The following is a 26,324-nucleotide window of genomic DNA, read 5'->3' on the forward strand; positions in this document are numbered from 1 at the left end:
ATAAAAGATCCCAGAATTTTTCCTTACACTTAAAAAGCTTATTTCTCTTAAATTTGGTGCACAAATTTGTTTACGTCCGTGTCAGTGAGCATTTCTCCTTTGCCAAATTAATCCACCCACATGAATGGTGTGGCATATCAAGAAGCTGATTAAACAGCATGTTCATTACACAGCTGCACCTTGTGCTGGGGACAACAACAAAAAAACACTCTATAACGTGCAGTTTTGTCACACAACACAATACCACAGATGTCTCAAGTTTTGATGGAGCCTGCAATTGGCATGCTGACTGCAGGAATGTCCACCAGAGCTGTTGCCAAACAATTTAGTGTTCGTTTCTCTACCATACCAATGTCGTTTTAGAGAATTTGGCAGTACATCCAACCAGTTTCACAACCGCAGTCCACATGTAACCACGCCAGCCCAGGACATCCATATCCGGCTTCATTACCTGCGGGATCGTCTGAGACTAGCCACTCAGACAGCTGATGAAACTGAGGAGTATTTCTGTCTGTAATAATGCCATTTTGTGGGGGAAAACTCATTCTGATTGGCTGGGCCTGGCTCCCAGGTGGGTGGGCCTATGCCCTCCCAGGCCCACCCATGGCTGCGGTCCTACACAGTCATGTGAAATTCATTTAAATTGACTGATTTCTGTATATGAGCTATAACTCAGTAATATCATTGAAATTATTGCATGTTGCATTTATATTTTTGTTCAGTATAATAATAGAGTTGTCTAGCCAATTTAAGATTGCTACAATTTCGCTAAATACTGCAATCTGTGGTTTACACAAAATAAGGAAAATCTTTAGTTGAAATAAGCCATCTGTGCGCAATTGATGAACCTTTAAAATGTAGAGATGTTTTTGAGTGTCTCTAAGACCAATAAGCTTTACGACCAATGCCCTTTCAATCTTTTATTGCAATGTTCAATCTGATCGAATGGAAGAAACCAAAAAAGATGATTCACAGCACGATCCACGGTCAGATGTGCTATAGGGTCGTTGCCCCCTTGCCCAATGCTGAAACCAAAGGGTGTGAAGCGTCACAACTGCCTGCATGAAGTGGAGGGGCCACCTCCTCAAGGTAGGAGAATGCTGACTGACCTCCAGGAGCTCGTGTGATGATTCCATACCAGAGAGTTTTGACAGGCACAAGGACTTGACAAACGCTACCCGAGAATTGAGAAATAAAACGACTTTTGGTATGTGCAGGTTTCAGTGTTCAAGGCTGAGTGAAATGTCACCAGTTTGCATTTGTGTGTCAGTGTGTGGGGAAGTATTAAAATGATTAGGCCTACTTTGTGAAGTTAGACACTAACACTGGAAAAAAATATTCAGCACTTGGATTTGTGGATTTTGTTGTTGGCTGTAAATATTTTTCTCTGTTGTACAAAGTGGGAGTTTTATTCTTGTGAGAGTTGTACTGAAATATATTAGAAGAATAAATTATATTGAAATATGGGTGTCCCAAATTGTAATTTAGTTACCTTATACCACATTGTTTGGGAAATTGATTTACATTTCCTTTTTGACTAAATATGCTATCCAGCTCTCTCAGGTACAGTGCCTTCAGAAAGTATTCATAACCCTTGACTTATTTCACATTTTGTTGTGCTACAAAAAAAACTCCCTAGTCCTTGCCAGTGACAAGCATACCCTTGATGCAGCCTCCACCATGCTGGAAAATATGAAGAGTGGTACTCTGTAATTGAATTTGCCCCAGACATAATGCTATGTGTTCAGGACAAAAAGTTAATTTCTTTGCCATATCTTTTGCAGTATTACTTAAGCGCCTTGCTGTAAACAGGATGCATGTTTTGGAATATTTTTTATTATGTACAGGTTTCCTTTTCACTCTGTCATTTAGGTTAGTATTGTGGAGTAACTACAATGTTGATCAATCCTCAGTTCTCATATCACAACCATTAAACTCTTAACTATTTTAAAATCACCATTGGCCACATTGTGAAATCCCTGAGCAGTTTCCTTCCTCTCCGGCAACCGAGTTAGGAAGGATGCCTGTATCTTTGTAGTGGCTGGGTGCATTATTACATCATCCAAAGCCTAAATAGTAACTTCACCATAGTCTAATGGATATTCAGCATCTGAATTTTCATATTTTTTTTTTTTTACATATCTACCAATCGGTGTCCTTTTCGAGGCATTGAAAAACCTCTGGTCTTTGTGCTTGAAATTCACTACTCGATTGAGATACCTTACAGATAGTTGTATGTGTGGGGTACAGAGATGGGGTAGTAATTCAAAAATCAGATTAACCACTGTTCTTGAACACAGAATGAGTCCATGCAACATATGCCATTTGTTAAACACATTTTTACTCCAGAACGTTAAGCTTGCCATAACAAAATGGTTGAATACTTATTGACTCGACATTTCAGCTTTTAATTTTGTATTAATTTCTCACATTTTCTACCAACAAAATTTCACTGACATTATGGAGTATATTGTGTAGATCAGTGACACAAAATCTCAATTTAATCATTTTAAAATTCATGTCATCAAAGAACAATGTGGAGAAAGTAAAAGCACTGTACAAGGCAGTTTTGGAATCCAAAATCACTTGAGCGTGACCCAGAGTGAAGGGTACGTTACCCTGAAACTCCAGTGAGAACAAATGCCATGGGTTTTAAAGCTAGGCTGCAGTAAAGTAAACATTAAGCCATGGCCAATGCAATGCCCCAGATGCAATACATTTTCACAGGGGTTTCAAGTATTTTCTGATGAATCAAGGGCTTTACCTTTAATTGAGTTTCATATTTAGTATAATGATTGAAAAAACCTCAAGCACAATTAAAAACATTAGTAGCAATCAATGTCGTTCAGTCCAATTAATGTGGTTGCCATTCACAGGTGGTTCTAACTGATGTATATCAGAAGCAGCATGGACCAAAGTGTGTGTCTATTCACTGAAATCTTCACTCAGGAAAAACATGACAACATCACCTCATGCATATGAGTGCGTTTGACCTATTTTATTGGAAAATTTTCAAAATAAACAAAATGGCACAGCAGTATACACATTTCATAAACACATGGTCAGTTGGTAGAAATGCTGTGGGGTTCCCCTCTCTGGTGCATTTTTTCTCATTATAAAATAATTTACAGGCTAACTAACAGTGGAAGTGCTGGCTGGTAGTACACAGACAGACACATGCTTCAGTTCATGGAAGTGATGGACCGTCCACAAAGGGCAATTTTCAGAGTCAGGGACAAAGTGTGCCAAGTCACATTTATGGTGGTGAGGACAATCATTCCAATTGAACATTGAGTAAAAACAACAGTGTGTAATGTATGGGGTTTTAACATGAGGTTTGCATACATGGAAAGGTATTTTTTTTTACATTTCTTTAAAAAATATCCAAGACAAGACAATATCCAATATCCAAAAAATATCCAAGACATACCTCACTGATAAATATAGATAACATACTGTAAAATACTCAAGGTAGTGGCATTGAGACAACAAAAGCGATGATATATTATTTTCAACCAGTTATTACATGTAGACCATTTCCTAGTTTGATCCAATCGAGAGTTGAAAACGAGCACTACATGAGATCCCTAATCAACACGGAGATGAAAGAAAGTGATTGCAAACAAAAGAAGAATAAAGATCATAGAAGTGTTTGTGGTCGGAGCAGAGCAGGACCATTAGCAGTACAGAGAGCTTTGGGTTGTGGAGCGGGGCCTGGCCGAGTATAGACCAGGGCAGAGAGTGCCCCGGGGCTGGGCTGCGTGGTGGCCCGCTTCTCTTAAGCTTGTCGTATTTTGGAGGGGGTATAGGTCTTGTCCACAGACTCGTCCTGTAGAAACATGTGCAGACAGCGCTCGTTCTGGGCCAAGGGGTGACCAGCCACTCTGAAACACAAAACAGGGAGAGACAAAGGTTACAAGTGGTTATGAATACATGTTGTTGTTACAGTCTGTCTGACATGGCCACAAAGTACATGGTAACACATTGCACATATTTTCTTTCCTTGAAAGAAATCTCAAAATACATTCTTTACTATAACAACACCCTTACTTAATCCTCTTCGTTCCTATCAAATCAAATGTATTTATAAAGCCCTTCTTACATCAGCTGATATCTCAAAGTGCTGTACAGAAACCCAGCCTAAAACCCCAAACAGCAAACAATGCAGGTGTAGAAGCACGGTGTCTAGGAAAAACTCCCTAGAAAGGCCAGAACCTAGGAAGAAACCTAGAGAGGAACCAGGCTATGAGGGGTGGCCAGTCCTCTTCTGGCTGTGCCGGGTGGAGATTATAACAGAACATGGCCAAGATGTTCAAATGTTCATAGGTGACCAGCAGGGTCAAATAATAATAATCACAGTGGATGTCGAGGGTGCAACAGGTCAGCACCTCAGGAGTAAATGTCAGTTGGCTTTTCATAGCCGATCATTGAGAGTATCTCTACCGCTCCTGCTTTCTCTAGAGAGTTGAAAACAGCAGGTCTGGGACAGGTAGCACATCCGGTGAACAGGTCAGGGTTCCATAGCCGCAGGCAGAACAGTTGAAACTGGAGCAGCAGCACGGCCAGGCCAGCTATGTGGAACATAAGGCTTCCATGAGAGAGTGCCACGAGAGAGAATTACCATAATTGGACAGCATTAAAGTACAGTGAAAAGTGTTGTCAAAAGTTAAGCAAAATATGCCCACATTTTCATCAGGTTTGTTTTCCATTTTCTCAGTGTCCAAATGATCAGGTCAGATGCAATTTAGAAGACCACTGACCTATGTATGATGGAATTGAGAGCGAACATCTTTAAATTCATAAAGTCCCCGTGTTACATCTGAAGCAGGAAGTGGAGAATTTGATGAAGAGGAAAGGATTCTGGAAACCTGCTCATAATTACCATCAAGGTCAAGGAGAGGGATGGGGAGATTGAAGCAAAAGAGAAGAAAGGAGAGAAAGATGGAGGTGGAACGCAAAGGAGAAAAAGAGAGCAAAAAAGTGAAAAAGAACATACTTCCTCTTAAAAGACCAATTTCCCATGACAGACGTACTCTCAACATCCTATGTACTCAGCTACATTCTTAAAAGGGAAATATTTCTGAAGGGCAAGCATGACCAAGGGTTCATGTACAACAGAAACATTGTGGAGGATTTGAGGAGGCTTCCATTTGCCATTAGATGAGCAAGTTGAGCCCCCCTCCCGACACTCCATGACTCAATCAAAACAGACATTTATATTTTTTTATGGGGTTGAATTAAAACCGTAAATAAGCTGGCCCCTGATCGCACCCAACCCTGTACCCACTCCTCCATCCTAACTCCGACTATATTCTCGCCTTTTGTTTTTGAACAATATGGCCTGCAAACTTCCCTTTAAACTTCACTGTGCTGTTCTCTCCTCCTCTGCTGGGTTGTTTAGAAATGATAACCATGTTTACCTCTAGGTAAATGGTTTTCCTCTCCACAATACACTCAATCACAGTTCATAACAGCAGAGCGAACCAACTCCACTCCGCTGTGCAGCTATTAAGTCTGAACAATGCCATGATCAACAGTAGCGTTTAATTTGAGGAAAAAAATAATAATCTTAATTACCAACACATTCTTCGCTCTTTCGGAAAAAAACTATTTATGGATTTTTTTCTCTTCTCGCCATAGTCTTTAGGCATACTTAATATTCTAACAGGTATAATTTGCACATGAAACAAAGATAATAGCCAAGTCTGCAATCAAAGCAAATAATAACAGTACCACTGTAACTTTTATTGTTCTCCACGTGGGAGTGAGAACACCTTGGGTAAAAAAAATAAGCAGGGGTGCACACACCACCCATCGAGGAACCGCTCGTTGTAATTTGAGACTCAATTATCATAAATTACACATATAAAATAAAACTAATTTAGGAAAAAAACAAGGACTAAGGGACGCACTTGCGGCCTCTTTGGCTGTTCTTGTTCCTTTACTAGGCAATTATGAAGGAGAACGAAGAAGTAGACGTCCTGCTGAATATGTTCAGTCTGTTAACGACACCAAGAAAGACGAGAGAAAATCTGATTCATGTTAAGTGTTTCATAGGCTCCTAAGGTTAAGATTGAACTAAGAGTGGCTGCAAATGAAATGTTTAACAAACACACACGCCTGACATCAATCAAAAAGTAGTAATATTGCAACCAAACACAACATCCTGGCTCTAGGAAGCAGAGGATCTCGTCTGTGTAGACTCACTTGTTGAGGAACTGCTCCAGCCCAGCTCTCCGCTCCTCGATGAAAGAATCGTCAAATATCCCATCGTCCCCTCGGAACGGCAGCTGTCTGAACAGAGCCTTCCCTGGGAGAGGGGGTACCACCACCTGAGAGGGACACACATGTTAACAAGTTAAAATCTTGTATCAGTTATATTGTTGTCTTTATCTCTCAGGTTTGATTAGATTATTCCTGTGTAATGTGTATTGAGACTTGTAAAGCCCCAGAGGGCTCACCTTGCTGTCTCTCTCCAGCTCCCCTCTGAGCCACTGAAAGTCGCTGTACCGTCTCCGCACACGAGACTCCTTCAACTTGAAGATGGGCAGATTGGTCTGAAACACAGAGAGAAATCAGACTTAGGGGGACCAGAGCTAACATACTGTATAAGGGTAGCATAAATTGTAGGTTAAAATAAAGACAAGAGTTAGAGTATAACGAACACTTGAACTAAACCATGATCTTATCGAGTGGAAAGTTGGCTACATTGTAGATCGAGTCCAGTATAAGTCAGTGATAAATTATATTGATACTAAACATTTATAAAGCTTTTTCACTAGGTCTCACAGCACACTGTATGGTACCATCTATCAATCCACCACCAATGAATAGTTCAGACAGAAAAACACCACGTATTACTTTTAACCATTTATTAGAAAGAAAATGACAATACATTAGGTCTTGGCGGTTGGCTCCGCTGCTTCAGGGTCGCTCACTGCTTAGCAAAGCTCATTACCATAATAACAAACTACAGGCAGTAAGCGCGGTATAGCTATACCAATCCCCCCGACTGAAACAAAAGCAGGCTGGGGGTGGCGGCGGGCGAGCAGAAAACAGACATGCATAGCGAGTAACACGTTACAGCAACAGCATGTCACCAAGAAACACCAGCACATAGCTTGCACGTGACAAACCTCAGAGGATGTGTGTGCAGAAACTGGCCACCTAAATATACCGCCATATTAAAGTAGAGTGAGGAATCCAATTGTTGCAATATCAGCTAATTCAAACACTCAGGTTTCCTGTCTGAAATGGCTTAGCTTTATTAACCTGAGTGAATCACAGCCACCATTTTGTGCCAGAGACACTCACCACACACTAGCTATGAGAGTGGAGAGTAGATGCGGAGTGAATGACCCATGCTTGCTATTGTGGCGTTTGGGCCTAGCCTTGTATGAATCCCTCAGTGGAAAATTACTGTTAAGAGACATACAAAAAGAAATTACATTGGAAATACTGTATTTAAAAAATATATATATATTTAACCTTTATTTAACTAGGCAAGTCAGTTAAGAACAAATTATTATTTACAATGACGGCCTACCAAAAGGCAAAAGACCTCCTGCGGGGACGGGGCTGGGATTAAAAAAAACAAAAAACAACAACATATAAATAGGACAAAACACACATGACAAGAGAGACAACACAATACTACATAAAGAGAGACCTAAGACAACAACATAGCAAGGCAGCAACACATGACAACACAGCATGGTAGCAACACAACATGACAACAACACAACATGGTAGCAGCACAAAACATGGTACACACATTATTGGGCACAGCACAAAGGGCAAGAAGGTAGAGACAACAATACATCACACAAAGCAGCCACAACTGTCAGTAAGAGTGTCCATGATTGAGTCTTTGAATGAAGAGATTGAGATAAAACTGTCCAGTTTGAGTGTTTGTTGCAGCTCATTCCATTCGCTATCTTCAGCGAACTGAAAAGACAAGCGACCCAGGGATGTGTGTGCTTTGGGGACCTTTAACAGAATGTGACTGGCAGAACGGGTGTTGTATGTGGAGGATGAGGGCTGCAGTAGATATCTCAGATAGGCCTCACTCCCCCCTAAGAGGGTTTTATAAATAAGCATCAACCAGTGGGTCTTGCGACGGGTATACAGAGATGACCAGTTTACAGAGGAGTATAGAGTGCAGTGATGTGTCCTATAAGGAGTATTAGTTGCAAATCTGATGGCCGAATGGTGAAAAACATTAACCGCTCGAGAGCGCCCTTACCTGCTGATCAATAAATGATGTCTCTAATCTAGCATGGGTAGGATGGTCATCTGAATCAGGGTTAGTTTGGCAGCTGGGGTGAAAGAGGAGCGATTACGATAGAGGAAACCACGTCTAGATATAACTTTAGCCTGCAGCTTTGACATGTGCTGAGAGAAGGACAGTGTACTGTCTAGCCATACCTCATACAAGTACTTGGGAGTGACTACATCAAGCTCTAAACCCTCAGAGGTAGTAATCACACCTGTGAGGAGAAGGGCATTCTTCTTACCAAACCACATGACCTTTGTTTTGGAGGTGTTCAGAACAAGGTTAAGGGTAGAGAAAGCTTGTTGGACACTAAGAAAGCTATGTTGTAGAGCATTTAACACAACATCCCGGGAGGGGTCAGCTGAGTATTAGACTGTATCATCTGCATATAAATGGATGAGAGAGCTTCCTACTGCCTGAGCTATGTTGTTGTAAATTGATAAGAGCGTAGGGCACCCCCTTGGTGACAGGCAGATTTTCTGAGACAGCAGATTTTCTGACTTTAAACACTGCACTCTTTGAGAGAGGTAGTTAGCAAACCAGGCCAAAGACCCCTCAGAGACACCAATATTCCTTAGCCGGCCCACAAGAATGGAATGGTCTACCGTGTCAAAAGCTTTGGCCAAGTAAGTAAAAATAGCAGTACAACATTGCATAGAATCAAGGGCAATGGTGACATCATTGAGGACCTTTAAGGTTGCAGTGACATATCAAATCAAAGTTTATTTGTCACGTGCGCCGAATACAACAGGCGTAGACCTTACAGTGAAATGCTTACTTACAGGCTCTATCCAATAGTGCAAAAAAGGTATTAGATGAACAATAGGTAGGTAAAGAAATAAAAACAACAGTAAAAAGACAGCTATATAGAGTAGCGAGGCTATAAAAGTAGCGAGGCTACATCCAGACACCGGTTAGTCAGGCTGATTGAGGTAGTATGTACATGTAGATATGGTTAAAAGTAGCTATGCATATATGATGAACAGAGAGTAGCAGTAGCGTAAAATCACACATCCATAACCTGTGCAGAAACCAGAATGAATACCCGAGAGAATACTATAGAGATCACAAAAGGCAGTCAGTTGATTATTTTAAGTTTTTCCAACACTTTTGATAAACAGGGCAAAATAGAAATAAACCTATAACAGTTGGATAAGCTTGATCTCCCCCTTTAAATAAAGGACTAAGCCTGGCTGCCTTCCAAGCAATGGCAACCTTCCCAGAAAGGAGACAGGTTAAAAAGGTCGGAGATCAGCTTGGCGATGATAGGGGCAGCAACCTTAAAGAAGAAAGGGTCTAAACCATCTGACCCAGATGGTTTTTTGGGGTCAAGTCTCAGGAGCTCCTCAGACTCAGTGACTGCATGCAGGGAGAAACTTTGTAGCGGGGCAGGGGAAAAAGAGGGAGAAGCATTGGGGATAGTTGCATTAAAAGGGGTGGAAGATGAGGAAATGTTGGACGGGCAAGGAGGCATGGCTGAGTCAAATAGGAATCCTGACTTAAGGAAGTGGTGATTAAAGAGCTCAGCCATGTGCTTCTTGTCAGTAAAAACCACATCATCAACTTTAAGGGTCATGGGCAGCTGTGAGGAGGGTTTATTCTCCAGGTCTTTAACCGTTTTCCAGAACTTCTTAGGGTTAGACCCACAAAAAGTAACTAACTTTGGCCTTCCGGATAGCCTGAGTGCACTTATTTCTCATTTGCCTGAACGAGAGCCAGACAGCCTGAGTATGCGTGTAGCGAGTCATTACAGAAAACACCAGACTGATACCTACCAGGATTATTTGTATGGATAACATCAAGAAGAGTAGCCTTTTCTGGGTGTTTGGAGTCATACCTTGTGGGATTGGTAATAATCTGAGAAAGATTTAGGGAGTCCCATTGATTTAGGACTTGGTCAGGTAGTTTAAGCATGTCCCAGTTTAGGTCACCTAGCAGGACAAATTCAGACTTGGTGTAAGGGGCCAGGAGAGAGCTTAGGGCAGGTAGGGTACAGGCCGGTGCTGAAGGAGGACGATAAACACCCAGCAACAATCAACAAAGAGCTATTTGAAAGTTTAATACTTAAAACAAGCAAATCAAATTGTTTGGGGACAGACTTGGTGGAGACAACCGATCACTGAAGGTGATCCTTGGTAAAGATTGCCACTCCCCCACCTTTTCTTGACGAAAAAGGTTATAACCAGAAAGGTTAACATCAGTATTCAAAACACTCTTCCTTAACCACGTCTCAGTAATGACCAACACATCTGGATTGGAGCTCTGAACCCACACTTTCAATTGATCCATTTTAGGTAATAAGCTTCTCGTGTTAGTGTGCAGAAAACCCAGGCTTTTATGGGAGCAGAAATCAGTGAAGCAGATATCAGAGCACAAGTCAGAATTGGGGCTAGCAACAGTAGGTGGGCCAGGGTGTACATTAACATTTCCAGATATCATCAGCAGTAATACAATCAAGGCACGGCATAGTACAGGGAGAGCTCTGCAGTGCTGATTTATGACATCTGAATGTGCATCAGATGGCAACAAGATCATAATGTATAGAAATTTCTTCAGATAACATGAATGCAAAGCCGGCGAGAGGTGTTTAGAATGGAATGGAAGGCCAAAAGTCTGTGTAACCAATAGAGAGTCAGAGTCCCGAGTGTTGGGAACAAACATAGTCTGTCCCACGGTTGGGTAAAGAAAGTTCATAGTCAACAAAGTATGCAGGAGTCATGAGGCAAATAGCAAAATACACAACATTATTTTTTAATATATAAACGACTTGGGGCTAGCCATTGGAAGTTCAGAGTCACTCGCCCCAACAGTGCATGTGTGCTGGAGGCGAGCGAAAGCTCGGGAGAAAAGGGGGGGGGGGGGGGGTCATGGTCTACCCCTACCAGACAGGGGGAGACAGGCCAGGGTAGACGGTGAACAGATCGCCAAGTGGAATCCAAGCAGCAGTGCAGCAGGCAATGGGAGTAGGTATCACCCACTTGGGAGAAGCTTTTATTTCTGGAGGCAGATTTCTTGTAGAAAATGCCAGTGGATGGTCTTTGAACAGCAGAAGGGGGCTTCAAGGCTTCTGGATCTGGGTGGGGTAGCCTGCCATTTTTTGGGCTCAAAAGGCTTTGACACCTCTCGCTTCACACGTCAGTACTAATTGAAGTTGTATCTCTTTGTCCTAGCAAAGCTTGATCATTCAGTCCTTATTAAGTAAAATATATAATTGTAATGTATTTTTCTTCTTGGCTTTTGAAAGTAAAAAAAAAATGCTTCAGACTAAGCATTACTCACTCAGCTCCAGGTTGGATGAGGTTCTCAGGTCTCTGCTTGTTTGCCAGAACATTTGATGTACAGTTATGGCCAAAAGTTTTGAGCATGACACAAATATTCATTTTCACAAAGTCTGCTGCCTTAGTTTGCATGATGGCAATTTGCATATACTCCAGAATGTTATGAAGAGTGATAAGATGAATTGCAAAGTCCCTCTTTGCCATGCAAATGAACTGAATCCCCCCCAAAAATTCCACTGCATTTCAGCCCTGCCACAAAAGGACCAGCTGACATCATGTTAGTGATTCTCTCGTTAACACAGGTGTTAACACTCGTTAACACTTGGTCATGCGGATTGAGTTCGAATAACAGACTGGAAGCTTCAAAAGGAGGGTGGTGCTTGGAATCATTGTTCTTCCTCTGTCAATCATGGTTACCTGCAAGGAAACATGTGCCGTCATCATTGCTTTGCACAAAAAGGGCTTCACAGGCAAGGATATTGCTGCCAGTAAGATTGCACCTAAATCAACCACTTATCGGATCATCAAGAACTTCAAGGAGAGTGGTTCAATTGTTGTGAAGAAGGCTTCAGGGCGCGCAAGAAAGTCCAGCAAGCGCCAGGACCGTCTCCTAAAGTTGATTCAGCTGCGGGATCGGGGCACCACCAGTACAGAGCTTGCTCAGGAATGGCAGCAAAGAAGCCACTCCTCTCCAGGAAAAACATCAGGGACAGACTGATATTCTGCAAAAGGTGCTGAGGACTGGGGTAAAGTCATTTTCTCAGATGAATCCCCTTTCCGATTATTTGGGGCATCCGGAAAAAAGCTTGTCCGGAGAAGACAAGGTGAGCGCTACCATCAGTCCTGTGTCATGCCAACAGTAAAGCATCCTGAGACCATTCATGTGTCGGGTTGTTTCTCAGCCAAGGGAGTGGGCACAGTCACAATTTTGCCTAAGAACACAGCCATGAATAAAGAATGGTACCAACACATCCTCCGAGAGCAACTTCTCCCAACCACCCAGGAACAGTTTGGTGACGAACAATGCCTTTTCCAGCATGATGGAGCACCTTGCCATAAGGCAAAAGTGATAATTAAGTGGCTCGGGGAACAAAACATCAATTTTTTGGGTCCATCGTCAGAAAACTCCCCAGACCTTAATCCCATTGAGAACTTGTGGTCAACCCTCAAGAGACAGGTGGACAAACAAAAACCCACAAATTCTGACAAACTCCAAGCATTGATTATGCAAGAATGGGCTGCCATCAGTCAGGATGTGGCCCAGAAGCCAATTGACAGCATGCCAGGGAGGCTTTGCAGAGGTCTTGAAAAGAAGGGTCAACACTGCAAATATTGAATCTTTGCATCAACTTCATGTAATTGTCAATAAAGGCCTTTGACACTTATGAAATGCTTGTAATTATACTTCAGTATTCCATAGTAACATCTGACAAAAATATGTAAAGACACTGAAGCAGCAAACTTTGTGGAAATTAATATTTGTGTCATTCTCAACTTTTGGCCACAACTGTATAGTTTGGGAATAATAATCATTGAGTGTAGGAAACACTCCAAGTAATTCCATCCAAAATCAGGTTGTAGGTTTGGAGTGAAGGTTGTTGTTTAGGATAGCATCCTGTATATGTCCATCCCCAAAAATCTAAGTTTGTCTAAGTCCAAATCTATTTTTTAAAACATGCTGAAAAATGTGGGAGCGCATCTGCTCATGACCTCTCTCTCTGGGGAATGGCTATTAAAAAATCCATATTGAGGACTGAAGAATAAAAAAAGTTAGCATACTGCTCACCAAGCTCTGATGCACTTTGGATGATCTTAGAGATAGCGAGAGAGTAGACAGTGGGTGTGGTGACCGGACTCTAAAGAAATGTAAGTTGCTTGTTTAAAGAGCACTGGAATGTAAATTTCATGAAATGTTTCACTGAAGCGACCTGCAGCACATTAGAACACAATGCGAAAGCAGCAGCTACTCTTCCTGGGCTCCACATGAAATAATACATAGTACAGAAAATGATTAGTCAAGGACTGAACTACACTGAACAAAAATATAAAAACGCAACATATAAAGTGTCGGTCCCATGTTTTATGAGCTGAAATCAAAGATCCCAGACATTTTCCATATGCACAAAAAGCTTATTTCTCTCAAATGTTGTGTACAAATTTGTTTCCATCCCTGTTAGTGAGCACTTCTCCTTTGGCAAGATAATTGTGTTGAGTAGCCAGCAAAAAATAGGAGCATTGCGCTGTGATTGGCTCAGTGTTCTGTCACTCATGGGAACACTACGTCATCACCAAGTTTAAGTCCTTAGTAAGGGTAGACATCCAACATTTCAGCCCTTTGGGTCCTGCCATAGTTATATTACAGATCTATAGAACAGATCTACCACTTCTTAGACTTGCTTTTAATGAGCACCACAGTGCTAGCCAGTTTCCCTCGGGGGGAATCCCCTTCGAAACAGGACGCAGTTTGATTGCCATCTTAAGTGGCGGTCCAATTCACAAAAATTACCTCCTCGACCCGCTTTTTAGCTTGAGGGAGCAAGTGAACAACTTTGATCACTTGCCGGGTTGATCTAGCCCACAATTCAATGCAATCGTAGTCACGTGTCAAAGTCCGGTGGCCAAAGTGTGAAATTTACTCAACACGGCTGGATAAAAAAAATTAAAATAACATTGATTTTAGCGTTGGCAAATCGGAATGACGCTCAAAGTGGCTCGGACTCATAGTGAGGAGCCAATAAAAAAAAACGTAGCTAGCTTCATAAACATATTTTTGGGAATTCGGAATAAAGGACCAAACTATACAAAATTGCTAGCCAGCTAAAGGTAACAGTAGCTGAAGCTCAACTTCAATATTTCCACCAAGGACGTTGCCACTCCGTTCATCACCATCCCTCAATTGGATTTAGGGCTGAAGGCTGTCTACTTTGCATTTGGACCGTAACACAGTGACTAGGGTCTGGTTTCAATGATAGACTATTTTGGCATAGAGGAACTACGACACTGCCTACATCGATAAAAGAAAAAAATATTCTGGGGACTCTCCCAACAAATCACAAGGCAGACATGCCAGAACGTTGTGATTCAAAACCCAAGTTTGCTGGCAAAACCTTTGCAGTGATTTTAGTTAAAGAGATTCTACAGTACTTTTGTATACTTTTTAGCCAGTGGTTCTGAAAGTAGCACTTGCAAGCAAAAGTGGTCCCTGAAAAGTGCATACTACGTCACATACGTGCACCACATTGCCCTCTCTCGATCTTTTAATGCTGTGTCCATTGAGCCGTTGGGCCTGCCCTGCATCCTCATTGGATATTGCTGGGCATACCTCTTGCTAGCTGTCACTCAAATGTGAGGGGCTGGAGCTCCTGGGCTAGAACTTGAATTGCTAGGGGGCTGGCCCATGTGGGGGGAAATGTAGGAAAATGGCATAGCACAGCTTCAAGAAAACAGTCGCTTTCAAACAAGGGATTTCGTGGCTAATTGAGGTAAAACAGAAATTCTGCTCATAGAGTATGTATGTATGTATGTATGCATGCATGCATGCATGCATGCATGTATGAGCTACACATTGACACATCCATCCCAAAGCGGGAGGTTTAAAAAATACTTTGTTGCCCAAGTACCAGAGCACATCTTTAAGGTAGTTAATGCAAACTAGCCACTTGCGAAATGCACTCATTAAAAATACCCACCGTGATCTCCATCTTGCTAGCTAATATTCTGTATTTTATTAAAGCAGATAAAGTAGTGACGTAGTTCCTCTATGCCAAAAGAGTCTATCATTGAAACCAAACCCTAGTCACTGTGTTGCCTAGGGTCAGGTTTCCGAGACTACATGCAACTCAGCAGCTAAGAAGAACATGAAATCGCTAGAGTGCCTTTGTGTCACACTTATGTTTGCAAAGTTTGTACAAACATGTTGATCATGTCGCTTGTGTATAACATGATAGCTACATGTAGCCTAACACCTATTCTGAAAAAAGAACACTAAATCGTGCTTGAGACATGGAATGCATAGTTTGAACATGTCAACCATGTCTTTAGCATAGACTGTAAAAAAATTGGTCTTAATGTACAACATGAAGTTTACCCTCCATGTCAAGGAAGGGGACGCGGAAGCTACATAGACAGCAGAGTGGGCAGCAGCTACATAAAAAAATCCTTCAAACACACAGAAATCTCTATCATTAAACACAGCAAGTTGGGTTCCAGAAAATTCAGAACCGCAGCCACTCCATTTTTAACACCACAAAAACTACAATGAAGTCAATTACTAATATCAGAAAATGAATTACAAGTAACTATGTGGCTCAGTTGGTAGAGCATGGCACTTGTAATGCCAGGGTTGCGGGTTCGATTTACACGGGGGACCAGTATAGATTTTTTTTTTAAATGGAAATGTATGACCTCACTACTGTAAGTTGCTCTGGTTAAAAGTGTCTGCTAAATGACTAAAATGTGAAATGAAAGATAAGATAGAAAACTTTGCCTAATGTGGGGGTTCTGACAGTTGATAACAGAGGAAAAAAACCTATAAAGAACAAGGTCGAGACAAAAGTTTTTGTCTGAGGGGCTCTAGAACACTACAACTTTTTTCCCCCGTCTTGCTCCTCCTTTCTTTCCCCTCTCATTACCCCCTTTCTTGTTACCTCCTTTCTCCCCCTTTCTGAAGAAGTAGGCTTCCTCTCTTGTTCGTCTATCCAGCCATACTCTCTCCTCTTACTCTTTATTTCCTTCCCCATTTCCCTTTCTCACCAGGTGAGGTTGTCAGCCCCCCCCCCCTCCTCTCAGGTCACAGGAGAAGGGGATTAGCCTAACTTTAGCGCCCCTCAGCTCTTAGCTGCTCTCTCCCCTCTCAGTGGGCTGTCCCCCAGTGTTCTGGTACTTCACAGCATGGAGCGCTTCACGGAATGCTGGGAAGTTAATCCCCACGACAACAGATCATGGTTACAGGTAATCTGTCACCGCCGAGGCGCTAATCTCATCAGGCCCAACACACACAGGAGCATAACTCTGTATGTGGACACTCAGGCGCTAGAGTTGGACAACACATTTAAAAAGGTTGCACAACAATACACACACGCACTTGACGATTAGACAATTCAGTGCTTGAGCCTGTAAATTGAACCCACAAATACTGATGCTCCAGATACTCAACTAGTCTAAAGGCCAGTTTTATTGCTTCTTTAATCAGTACTACAGTTTTCAGCTGTGCAAAGATCATTAGAAAACTTTTGCAATTATCAATTAGCCTTTTAAAATGATAAACTTGGATTAGCTAACACAACGTGCCATTGGAACACAGGAGTGATGGTTGCTGATAATGGGCCTCTGTACATCTATGTAGATATTACATAAAAAAATCTTGTTTCCAGCTACAACAGTCATTTACAACATTAACAATGTCTACACTGTATTTCTGATCAATTTGATGTTATTTTAAATGGACAAAAAAAGCTTTTCTTTAATAAACAGGGACATTTCTAAGTGACCAGAAACTTTTGAATGGTAGTGTAAATAAATTCAATTTAGTCTCAAATAAATAATGAAATATGTTCAATTTGGTTTAAGTAACGCAAAAACACAGTGTTGGAGAAGCAAGTAAATGTGCAATATGTGGCAAGTAAAAAAGCTAACATTTAAGTTCAGAACATGAGAACATATGAAAGCTGGTGGTAACTTTTAACATGACTCTTCAATATTCCCAGTTAAGATGTTTTAGGTTGTAGAGCAGAAAGCAGAGCTTGTCTGCATGTTCCCCTGTCAGTCTGCTCCTCCGCTTATCATAAATGATCCCCACCTCACTGAACACTCTCTCGCTTGGGACAGAGAAACGTCTTTGCCAGTGGAGCGAGTGATTGAAGTCTGTCATCATTCTGCTTCCACCACTCCAAAGACAAGCCACTCCTTCTGTCAATGGCTCTGTGAGGTAACGCTCCAACTCAATTTCAAAACGGCACTGGACTTCAGCCTTGCCCTCTTGGCTTCCAAGGATTCTATCGTAGAGGCTGTCCACCAGACTGGGTGGCTGATCTACCCGGACTCTTTGCCTCTTTGCACCTGAATCTGTGTCCTCCTCTTCACTAGTCCCTTCTGCTGTGGCTCTGGGATTTGATTTCCTTAGTAGGTCAGATTCCTCCTTCAGCCACTCTTTTGCTTTCTCTAGTGCTGTCCCTGAGGTGAGGCGTAGCTCTTGTAACGTGGATCCAGGACAGTTGCCAGCACCAGGCACTTTGTCTCGCCATCACGGTTGACAACTCCATTGTGTCCTCCTCCCAGAGTGCTAAGAGCCTTGGCGTGACCCTGGACAACACCCTGTCGTTCTCCGCTAACATCAAGGCGGTGACCCGATCCTGTAGGTTCATGCTCTACAACATTCGCAGAGTACGACCCTGCCTTACACAGGAAGCGGTGCAGGTCCTAATCCAGGCACTTGTCATCTCCCGTCTGGATTACTGCAACTCGGTGTTGGCGGGGCTCCCTGCCTGTGCCATTAAACCCCTACAACTCCTCCAGAACGCCGCAGCCCGTCTGGTGTTCAACCGTCACAAGTTCTCTCACGTCACCCCGCGCCTCCGCACACTCCCCTGGCTTCCAGTTGAAGCTCGCATCTGCTACAAGACCATGGTGCTTGCCTACGGAGCTGTGAGGGGAACGGCACCTCCATACCTTCAGGCTCTGATCAGTCCCTACACCCAAAGAAGGGCACTGCGTTGATCCACCTCTGGCCTGCTCGCCTCCCTACCTCTGCGGAAGCACAGTTCCCGTTCAGCCCAGTCAAAACTGTTCGCTGCTCTGGAACCCCAATGGTGGAACAAGCTCCCTCACGACGCCAGGACAGCGGAGTCAATCACCACCTTCCGGAGACACCTGAAACCCCACCTCTGGGATAGGATAAATTAATCCTTCAAACCCCCCCTCAATAAAAGATATAGATCTACTATTGTAAAGTGGTTGTTCCACTGGATATCATAAGGTGAATGCACCAATTTGTAAGTCGCTCTGGATAAGAGCGTCTGCTAAATGACGTAAATGTAAAATGTAGTCCAAATGTCTCCTCGGCCTTAGAGAACCGCCTTGTCAGACTGTCCAACATGGTCTTCCGTAAAGTTGATGCCTTGAGTAAAAGAACCCTCCTGCTGCAGCATCAGCTTCAGCACCGACACACTGGGGATGATGCATGCGGCTGTAGAGTTGGAGTGGCTCATCTCCAGTGTCACCTCCTCCATAGGTGCCAGTCTCTCACTTATGTTAGAGACAATGTCCCACTGTGCAGCAGACAAACTGCTGATGTGTCCGTATTCACCTGAATACAGATTCAGTGCACGCCTCTATTCAAACATCCTCTGCAACATCTGTAGTGTTGAGTTCCAGCAAGTTTGAACTGCTTGGATGATGCTGTGTTTGGGAAGGCCAAGCTCTTCCTGAATTTGGCCAGTAAACATTAGATTATGTCAGGAGAGTACCCTGCCAAAAATAATCACACAGCCATTTTCAAAGCAAGCATATATGTCACAAAAACCAAAACCACAGCTAAATGCAGCACTAACCTTTGATGATCTTCATCAGATGACACTCCTAGGACATTATGTTATACAATACATGCATGTTTTGTTCAATCAAGTTCATATTTATATCAAAAAACAGCTTTTTACATTAGCATGTGATGTTCAGAACTAGCATAACCACCGCAAACTTCCGGTGAATTTACAAAAATACTCATCATAAACGTTGACAAAATAAATAATTATTTTAAGAATTATAGATACAGAACTCCTTTATGCAATCGCTGTGTCAGATTTTAAAATAGCTTTTCGGCGAAAGCACAGTTTTCAATATTCTGAGTACATAGCTCGCCATCACGGCGAGCTATTCAGACACCCGCCAAGTTCGGAGCAAACTAAACTCAGAATTAGTATTAGAAATATTGTATTAACTTTGCTGATCTTCGTCAGAATGCACTCCCAGGACTGCTACTTCCACAAGCAATCTTGTTTTTGTTCCAAATAATCCATAGTTATGTCCAAATACCTCCATTTTGTTCGTGCGTTCAGGTCACTATCCAAAGGGTAACGTGCGAGCGCAATTCGAGACACAAAAAGTCAAAATGTTCCATTACCGTACTTAGAAGCATGTCAAACGCTGTATAAAATAAATTTTTATGGTATTTTTAACGTGAAATTGCGATAATATTCCAACCGGACAATAGTGTATTCATTCAAGGAGAAAAAGAAAAAAACAGCGTGCTCGCGGGAACGCGCATATCCAATCTCTTTGTCCTCAGGCAGACCACTCAGTAACTGAGCTCCTATACTCTGCCCAGAGACAGGAGAAGGCTCAATCCACTTTCTGAAGGCTTTAGACAGCCAATGGAAGCCTTAGAAAGTGCAACGTAACAGCACAGATACTGTAGTTTCGAAAGGGACAAGAAAGAAGAACTACATTTCTCAGATCCTACACTTCCTGGTCAACTTTTTCTCAGGTTTTTGCCTGCCATATGAGTGCTGTTATACTCACAGACACCATTCAAACAGTTTTAGAAACTTCAGAGTGTTTTCTATCCAAATCTACTAATAATATGCATATTCTCATTTCTGGGCAAGAGTCGTGACCAGTTTAAATGAGGTACGTTTTTTCATCCGGCCGTGAAAATACTGCCCCCTATCCATATCAGGTTAACTAGTCCAACGCTCTAACCACCTACTTTACATTGCACTCCATGAGGAGCCTGCCTGTTACACGAATGCAGTAAGAAGCCAAGGAAAGTTGCTAGCTAGCATTAAACTTATCTTATAAAAAACAATCAATCAATCATAATCACTAGTTAACTACACATGGTTGATGATATTACTAGTTTATCAAGCCTGTCCTGTGTTGCATATAATCTCTTAGGTACACGTTGCTCCAACCATAAACATTAATGCCTTTCTTAAAATCAATACACAAGTATATATTTTTAAACCTGCATATTTAGTTAATATTGCCTGCTAACATGAATTTATTTTAACTAGGGAAAATGTGTCACTTCTCTTGCAACAGAGTCAGGGTATATGCAGCAGTTTGGGCCACCTGGCTCGTTGCGAACTGTGAAGACTATTTCTTCTTAACAAAGACAGCCGACTTCGCCAAACGGGGGATGATTTAACAAAAGCGCATTTGCGAAAGAAAAAACAATCGTTGCACGACTGTGCCTAACCATAAACATCAATGCCTTTCTTAAAATCAATACACAGAAGTATATATTTTTAAACATGCATATTTAGCTAAAAGAAATCCAGGTTAGCAGGCAATATTAACCAGGTGAAATTGTGTCATTTCTCTTGCGTTCATTGCACACAGAGTCAGGGTATATGCAACAGTTTGGGCCGCCTGGCTCATTGCGAACGAATTTGCCAGAATTTTACGTATTATGACATAACATTGAAGGTTGTGCAATGTAACAGGAATATTTAGACTTAGGGATGCCACCCGTTAGATAAAATATGAAACAGTTCCGTATTTCACTGAAAGGAAAAACGTTTTGTTTTCGAGATGATAGTTTCCGGATTCGACCATATTAATGACCAAAGGCTCGTATTTCTGTGTGTTATTACGTTATACTTAAGTCTATGATTGATCCACCTCTACGCAGACGACACCATTCTGTATACGGCTTTTCTGGAGGTTTGTTAACACAGTGTCCAAAGATGAGCTTCAATGCCATACAACACTCCTTCCGTGGCCTCCAACTGCTCGTAAATGCAAGTAAAACTAAATGCATGCTCTTCAACCGATCACTGCCCGTACCCGCCCGCCCGTCTAGCATCACTACTCTGGACGGTTCTGACTTAAAATATGTGGACAACTACAAATACCTAGGTGTCTGTTTAGACTGTATACTCTCCTTCCAGACTCACATTACATCTAGACGTTCCGCTAGCGGAACACCTGCTCCAATATCCAATGATGGGCGTGGCGCGAAATACAAAGTCCTCGAAAATCCGAAAACTTCAATTTTTCAAATATATAACTATTTTACACCATTTTAAAAGACAAGACTCTCCTTTATCTAACCACACTGTCCGATTTCAAAAAGGCTTTACAGCGAAAGCAAAACATTAGATTATGTCAGCAGAGTACCCAGCCAGAAATAATCAGACACCCATTTTTCAAGCTAGCATATAATGTCACAAAAAACAAAACCACAGCTAAATGCAGCACTAACCTTTGATGATCATCAGATGACACTCCTAGGACATTATGTTATACAATACATGCATGTTTTGTTCAATCAAGTTCATATTTATATCAAAAAACAGCTTTTTACATTAGCATGTGACGTTCAGAACAAGCATTCCCACCGAACACTTCCGGTGAATTTACTAAATTACTCACGATAAACGTTCACAAAAAACATAATTATTTTAAGAATTATAGATACAGAACTCCTTTATGCAATCGCGGTGTACGATTTTAAAATAGCTTTTCGGTGAAAGCACATTTTGCAATATTCTGAGTAGATAGCCCGGCCATCATGGCTAGCTATTTTGACACCCACCAAGTTTGGTACTCACCAAACTATACTATAAGAAAAATTGGATTAACTTTGCTGTTCTTCGTCAGAATGCACTCCCAGGACTTTTACTTCAATAACAAATGTTGGTTTGGTTCCAAATAATCCATAGTTATATCCAAATAGCGGCGTTTTGTTGTGCGTTCAAGACACTATCCGAAGGGTAACGAAGGGTGACGCACCCGGCGCGTTTCGTGACAAAAAATGTCAAAATATTCCATTACCGTACTTCGAAGCATGTCAAACGCTGTTTAAAATAAATGTGTATGCGATTTTTCTCGTAAAAAAGCGATAATATTCCGACCGGGAGTCGTTGTTTTCGTTCAAAGACAGAGAAAGTAAAATGGACTCTTCTCGTGCACGCGCGCACCAGTCTCATTGTTCTCAGATCGACCACTATCCAAATGAGCTACTGTTTTTCAGCCATGGTCTGCAAAGTCATCATTCAACGTTCTGGCGCCTTCTGAGAGACTATGGGAGCGTTAGAAAATGTCACGTTACAGCAACCCTGTTTTGGATAGAGATGATCAAGAAGGCTAAGAAATGGTCAGAGGGCGCTTCCTGTTTGGAATCTTCTCAGGTTTTGGCCTGCCAAATGAGTTCTGTTATACTCACCGACACCATTCAAACAGTTTTAGAAACTTTGGAGTGTTTTCTATCCAAAGCTAATAATTATATGCATATTCTAGTTTCTGGGCAGGAGTAATAATCAGATTAAATCGGGTACGTTTTTTATCCGGCAGTGAAAATACTGCCCCCTATCCATAACAAGTTAAGCATCTCCAATCCAAAATTAAATCTAGAATCGGCTTCCTATTTCGCAACAAAGCATCCTTCACTCATGCTGCAAAACATACCCTCGTAAAACTGACCATCCTACCGATCCTTGACTTTGGCAATGTCATTTACAAAATAGCCTCCAACACTCTACTCAGCAAATTGGATGTAGTCTATCACAGTGCCATCAGTTTTGTCACCAAATCCCCATATGCTACCCACCTCTGTGACCTGTATGCTCTCGTTGGCTGGCACTCGCTTCATATTCGTCGCCAAACCCACTGGCTCCAGGTCATCTATAAGTCTTTGCTAGCTAAAGCAACGCCTTATCTCAGCTCACTGGTCACCATAGCAGCACCCACCAGTAGCACGCGCTCCAGCAGGTATATTTCACTGGTCATCCCCAAAGCCAACTCCTGGAACGAATTGCAAAAATCGCTGGAGACTCATATCTCCCTCACTAAACTTTAAGCATCAGCTGTCAGAGCAGCTTACCAATCATTGCATCTGTACACAGCCCACCCAACTACCTCATCCCCATATTGTTATTTATTTTTTTGCTCCTTTACACCCCAGTATCTCTACTTGAACATTCATCTTCTGCACATCTATCACTCCAGTGTTTATTGCTAAATTGTAATAATTTCACCACTATGGCCTATTTATTTCCTTACCTCCCTAATCTTACTACATTTGCACACACTATATAGATTTTTCTATTGTGTTATTGACTGTACGTTTGTTTATCCCATGTGTAACTGTGTTGTTTGTGTCGTACTGCTTTGCTTTATCTTGGTCAGGTCACAGTTGTAAATGAGAACTGGTTCTCAACTGGCCTACCTGGTTAAATAAATGTGAAATACATTTACAAAATGTTTTTAAAATGTCTGAGTTTGACTAATACAGTGAACAAGGAGCAACAAATGGTAACGGCGTCACCGGCCTGAATCTAATCTGTAGCTATACCGTCAGTAACAGAGGTAAATGTAGTTTTATATTCGGTTCTCTTGTCAATGACCCAAGCATGTCATGACCATGAAGATTAGGGGTGTGCCGAGTAGTCGGACAAAACGAGTATCGTAACAAATATGGGACATTTTCTGGCTACGATTATGATCCAAGTATTTTTTGTAACTGTCTGTGATCAAAATTAAAGTAATTTTTGGGTGCCAGCACACATCTTTCTCATGTCAGTCAGTCATGCGCAAAGTTCTATGTGGTCTAAATAACTTAACTGGCTAGTTAGCCTGTCTGTAAAGAGAAAGGCGGGTTATGTGTTGACCCCGCTGCTCTGATTGGATAGAGTGAAGCTGTATTTCTCTGTCCACTCACTTCATAATTTCCTCACGTTTTCGGTCTGCTGCCTGCTACTATGACAAATCACATGGTGAGGATGTGTGCTATCAAGCTATAAATGTGCATAATATCTAACAAGCGGGGCAAGAGTAGGGAAAAAAGATGAAACGCTGATGTGCAATGTGACTGAGTGACAGAAAGCTTGGCTGCCTGCTGCAAGTTGAGGACACAGACTGCTCCTAATTTGCAGCAAGAATGTGCAGGTAAGGTATTTTGCCAACATCTACTATTAAAACACTTCCTTTTTTTTCTCAGATTCATGAGTATCATCCGATCCGACTATCAATTGTCAATTTACGGATACGATTACGGCCATGTTGGCATAACCTCTAATGAAGATGGTATATTCTGAATCAGTGGAGGATAGAGACAAATACACGATTGATTTTTATTACATATTTCTTTCTTCCAGCTTTGAATCTTCAATAGCTACACAGTGTGCCATGACTACAGAACAAGCCCAAAAACATACTTAGATTTATTGATTATATAACTGAAATCTTAAAAATAAGTTTGTCTTGCCTAATTAATGGAATACAAGTAATTGAACCGACAGTCAATTAGTTGTTTAATAAAATCGTGGGGGGAAAAAATGGTGGGTAATCGCTCAGCACGAACAGCAGCTCATCTCTGTAATGCACCGTCCCTAGTACACTCACCTCTCAAGCAAAATAATGGTGGCGTTCACACTAGCAAAAATGATCAATAATTAGTAAATATTAAAAGGGATGGTTCAGCCTGTTTTCATGTTTAGGTAAAATATCATCTTACACAGAGTTGTCCTCATAGTAGTGACATCTTCTCCCGTTGTCTGCATGGAGAGATGCATGTCCAGACTGTCTTACAGGTGTGATATCACGCATTGATACTGACCCAAATAGGAGGCTGGAGTATGTTTTAGATATCAATTTAGAATTAATTTATAGATATTTTTGATTATTTTCATTTAAATTATATAAGCTATTCAAGAATGAAAGCAAAAAAAAAATAAGACATTTCAACAACGAAAAAAAGCTGTGAACTTTTGTCCATCCTCCCCTAACTCAGAATATATCATTTTCATTGTCGGTACCGTTTAAGATTAGGGAGGACTAATGTATATATTTTTTTAATGGGCCTTACTTCTATTACAGCATATTAGATGACTGTCACTCATATTCCATTTAACCAGCTCAATGTACAGCGCATTCGGAAAGTATTCAGACCCCTTGACTTTTTCCACATTTTGTTACGTTACAACCTTATTCTAAAATTGATTAAAAAAAAAATCCTCATCAATACACACACACACACACACACAATACCACAGTGCATTTTTGCAAATTTATAAAAAAAAACAGAAATACCTTATTTACATAAGTATTCATAACCTTTGCTATGAGACTCAAAATTGAGCTCAGGTGTATCCTGTTTCCATTGCTCATCCTTGAGATGTGGAGTCCACCTGTGGTAAATTCAATTGACTGGACTTGATTTGGAAAGGCAACACCTGTCTATATAAAGGTCCCACAGTTGTCAGAGCAAAAACTAAGCCAAGGAATTGCCCGTAGAGCTACGAGACAGAATTGTGTCGAGGCACAGATCTGGGGAAGGGCACAGATCTGGGGAAGGGTACCAAAAAATATCTGCAGCATTGAAGGTCCCCAAGAACACAGCGGCCTCCATCATTCTTAAATGGAAGAAGTTTGGAACCACCAAGACTCTTCCTAGTGCTGGCCGCCTGGCAAAACTGAGCAATCGGGAGAGAAGGGCCTTGGTCAAGGAGGTGACCAAGAACCTGATGATCACTGAGGGACAAAAATCTATTTTATCCAATTTAGAAAAATTCAAGGGGGTCTGAATACACTATACAAACAGCATAATCACTTTGCTTGTTGTATAATTCCTTCTCGCATCTAAGCACGCTCCTCACCTTTTCAGTGCACAACACAACAGCTGTCTGATCAGGCAAAAGAAGAAAGAAAACTTTCCCAGCCAAACCTTTATACCATAACCGCTAACCACTACATACAGCCTATATCATTGTCACCATATTAGCTAAAGTCATAGTGAACATAGCTACGAGAACTAACGAATGTTAGTAAACCCG

At 41.6% G+C, this 26,324-nt stretch overlaps 1 protein-coding gene across 1 annotated transcript in view; it reads right to left on the minus strand.

Annotated features, from left to right (window-relative positions):
* Positions 1 to 2,973: 2,973 nt before the first annotated feature.
* LOC115174429 (sorting nexin-3) overlaps positions 2,974 to 26,324 on the minus strand; it is a 43,478-nt gene continuing 20,127 nt past the window's right edge. Inside the window, exons 2-4 of the mRNA XM_029732940.1 lie at positions 6,462 to 6,557; positions 6,208 to 6,332; positions 2,974 to 3,884 (exon numbers count right to left, since the gene is read on the minus strand). Of these exons, the coding sequence (XP_029588800.1) occupies positions 3,779 to 3,884; positions 6,208 to 6,332; positions 6,462 to 6,557 (327 nt within the window). The 3' untranslated portion in view covers positions 2,974 to 3,778. The remainder of the gene's footprint in view (positions 3,885 to 6,207; positions 6,333 to 6,461; positions 6,558 to 26,324) is intronic.

This window comes from Salmo trutta, chromosome 35 (genome assembly GCF_901001165.1).
Source record: "Salmo trutta chromosome 35, fSalTru1.1, whole genome shotgun sequence".
Lineage (NCBI taxonomy): Eukaryota > Metazoa > Chordata > Actinopteri > Salmoniformes > Salmonidae > Salmo > Salmo trutta.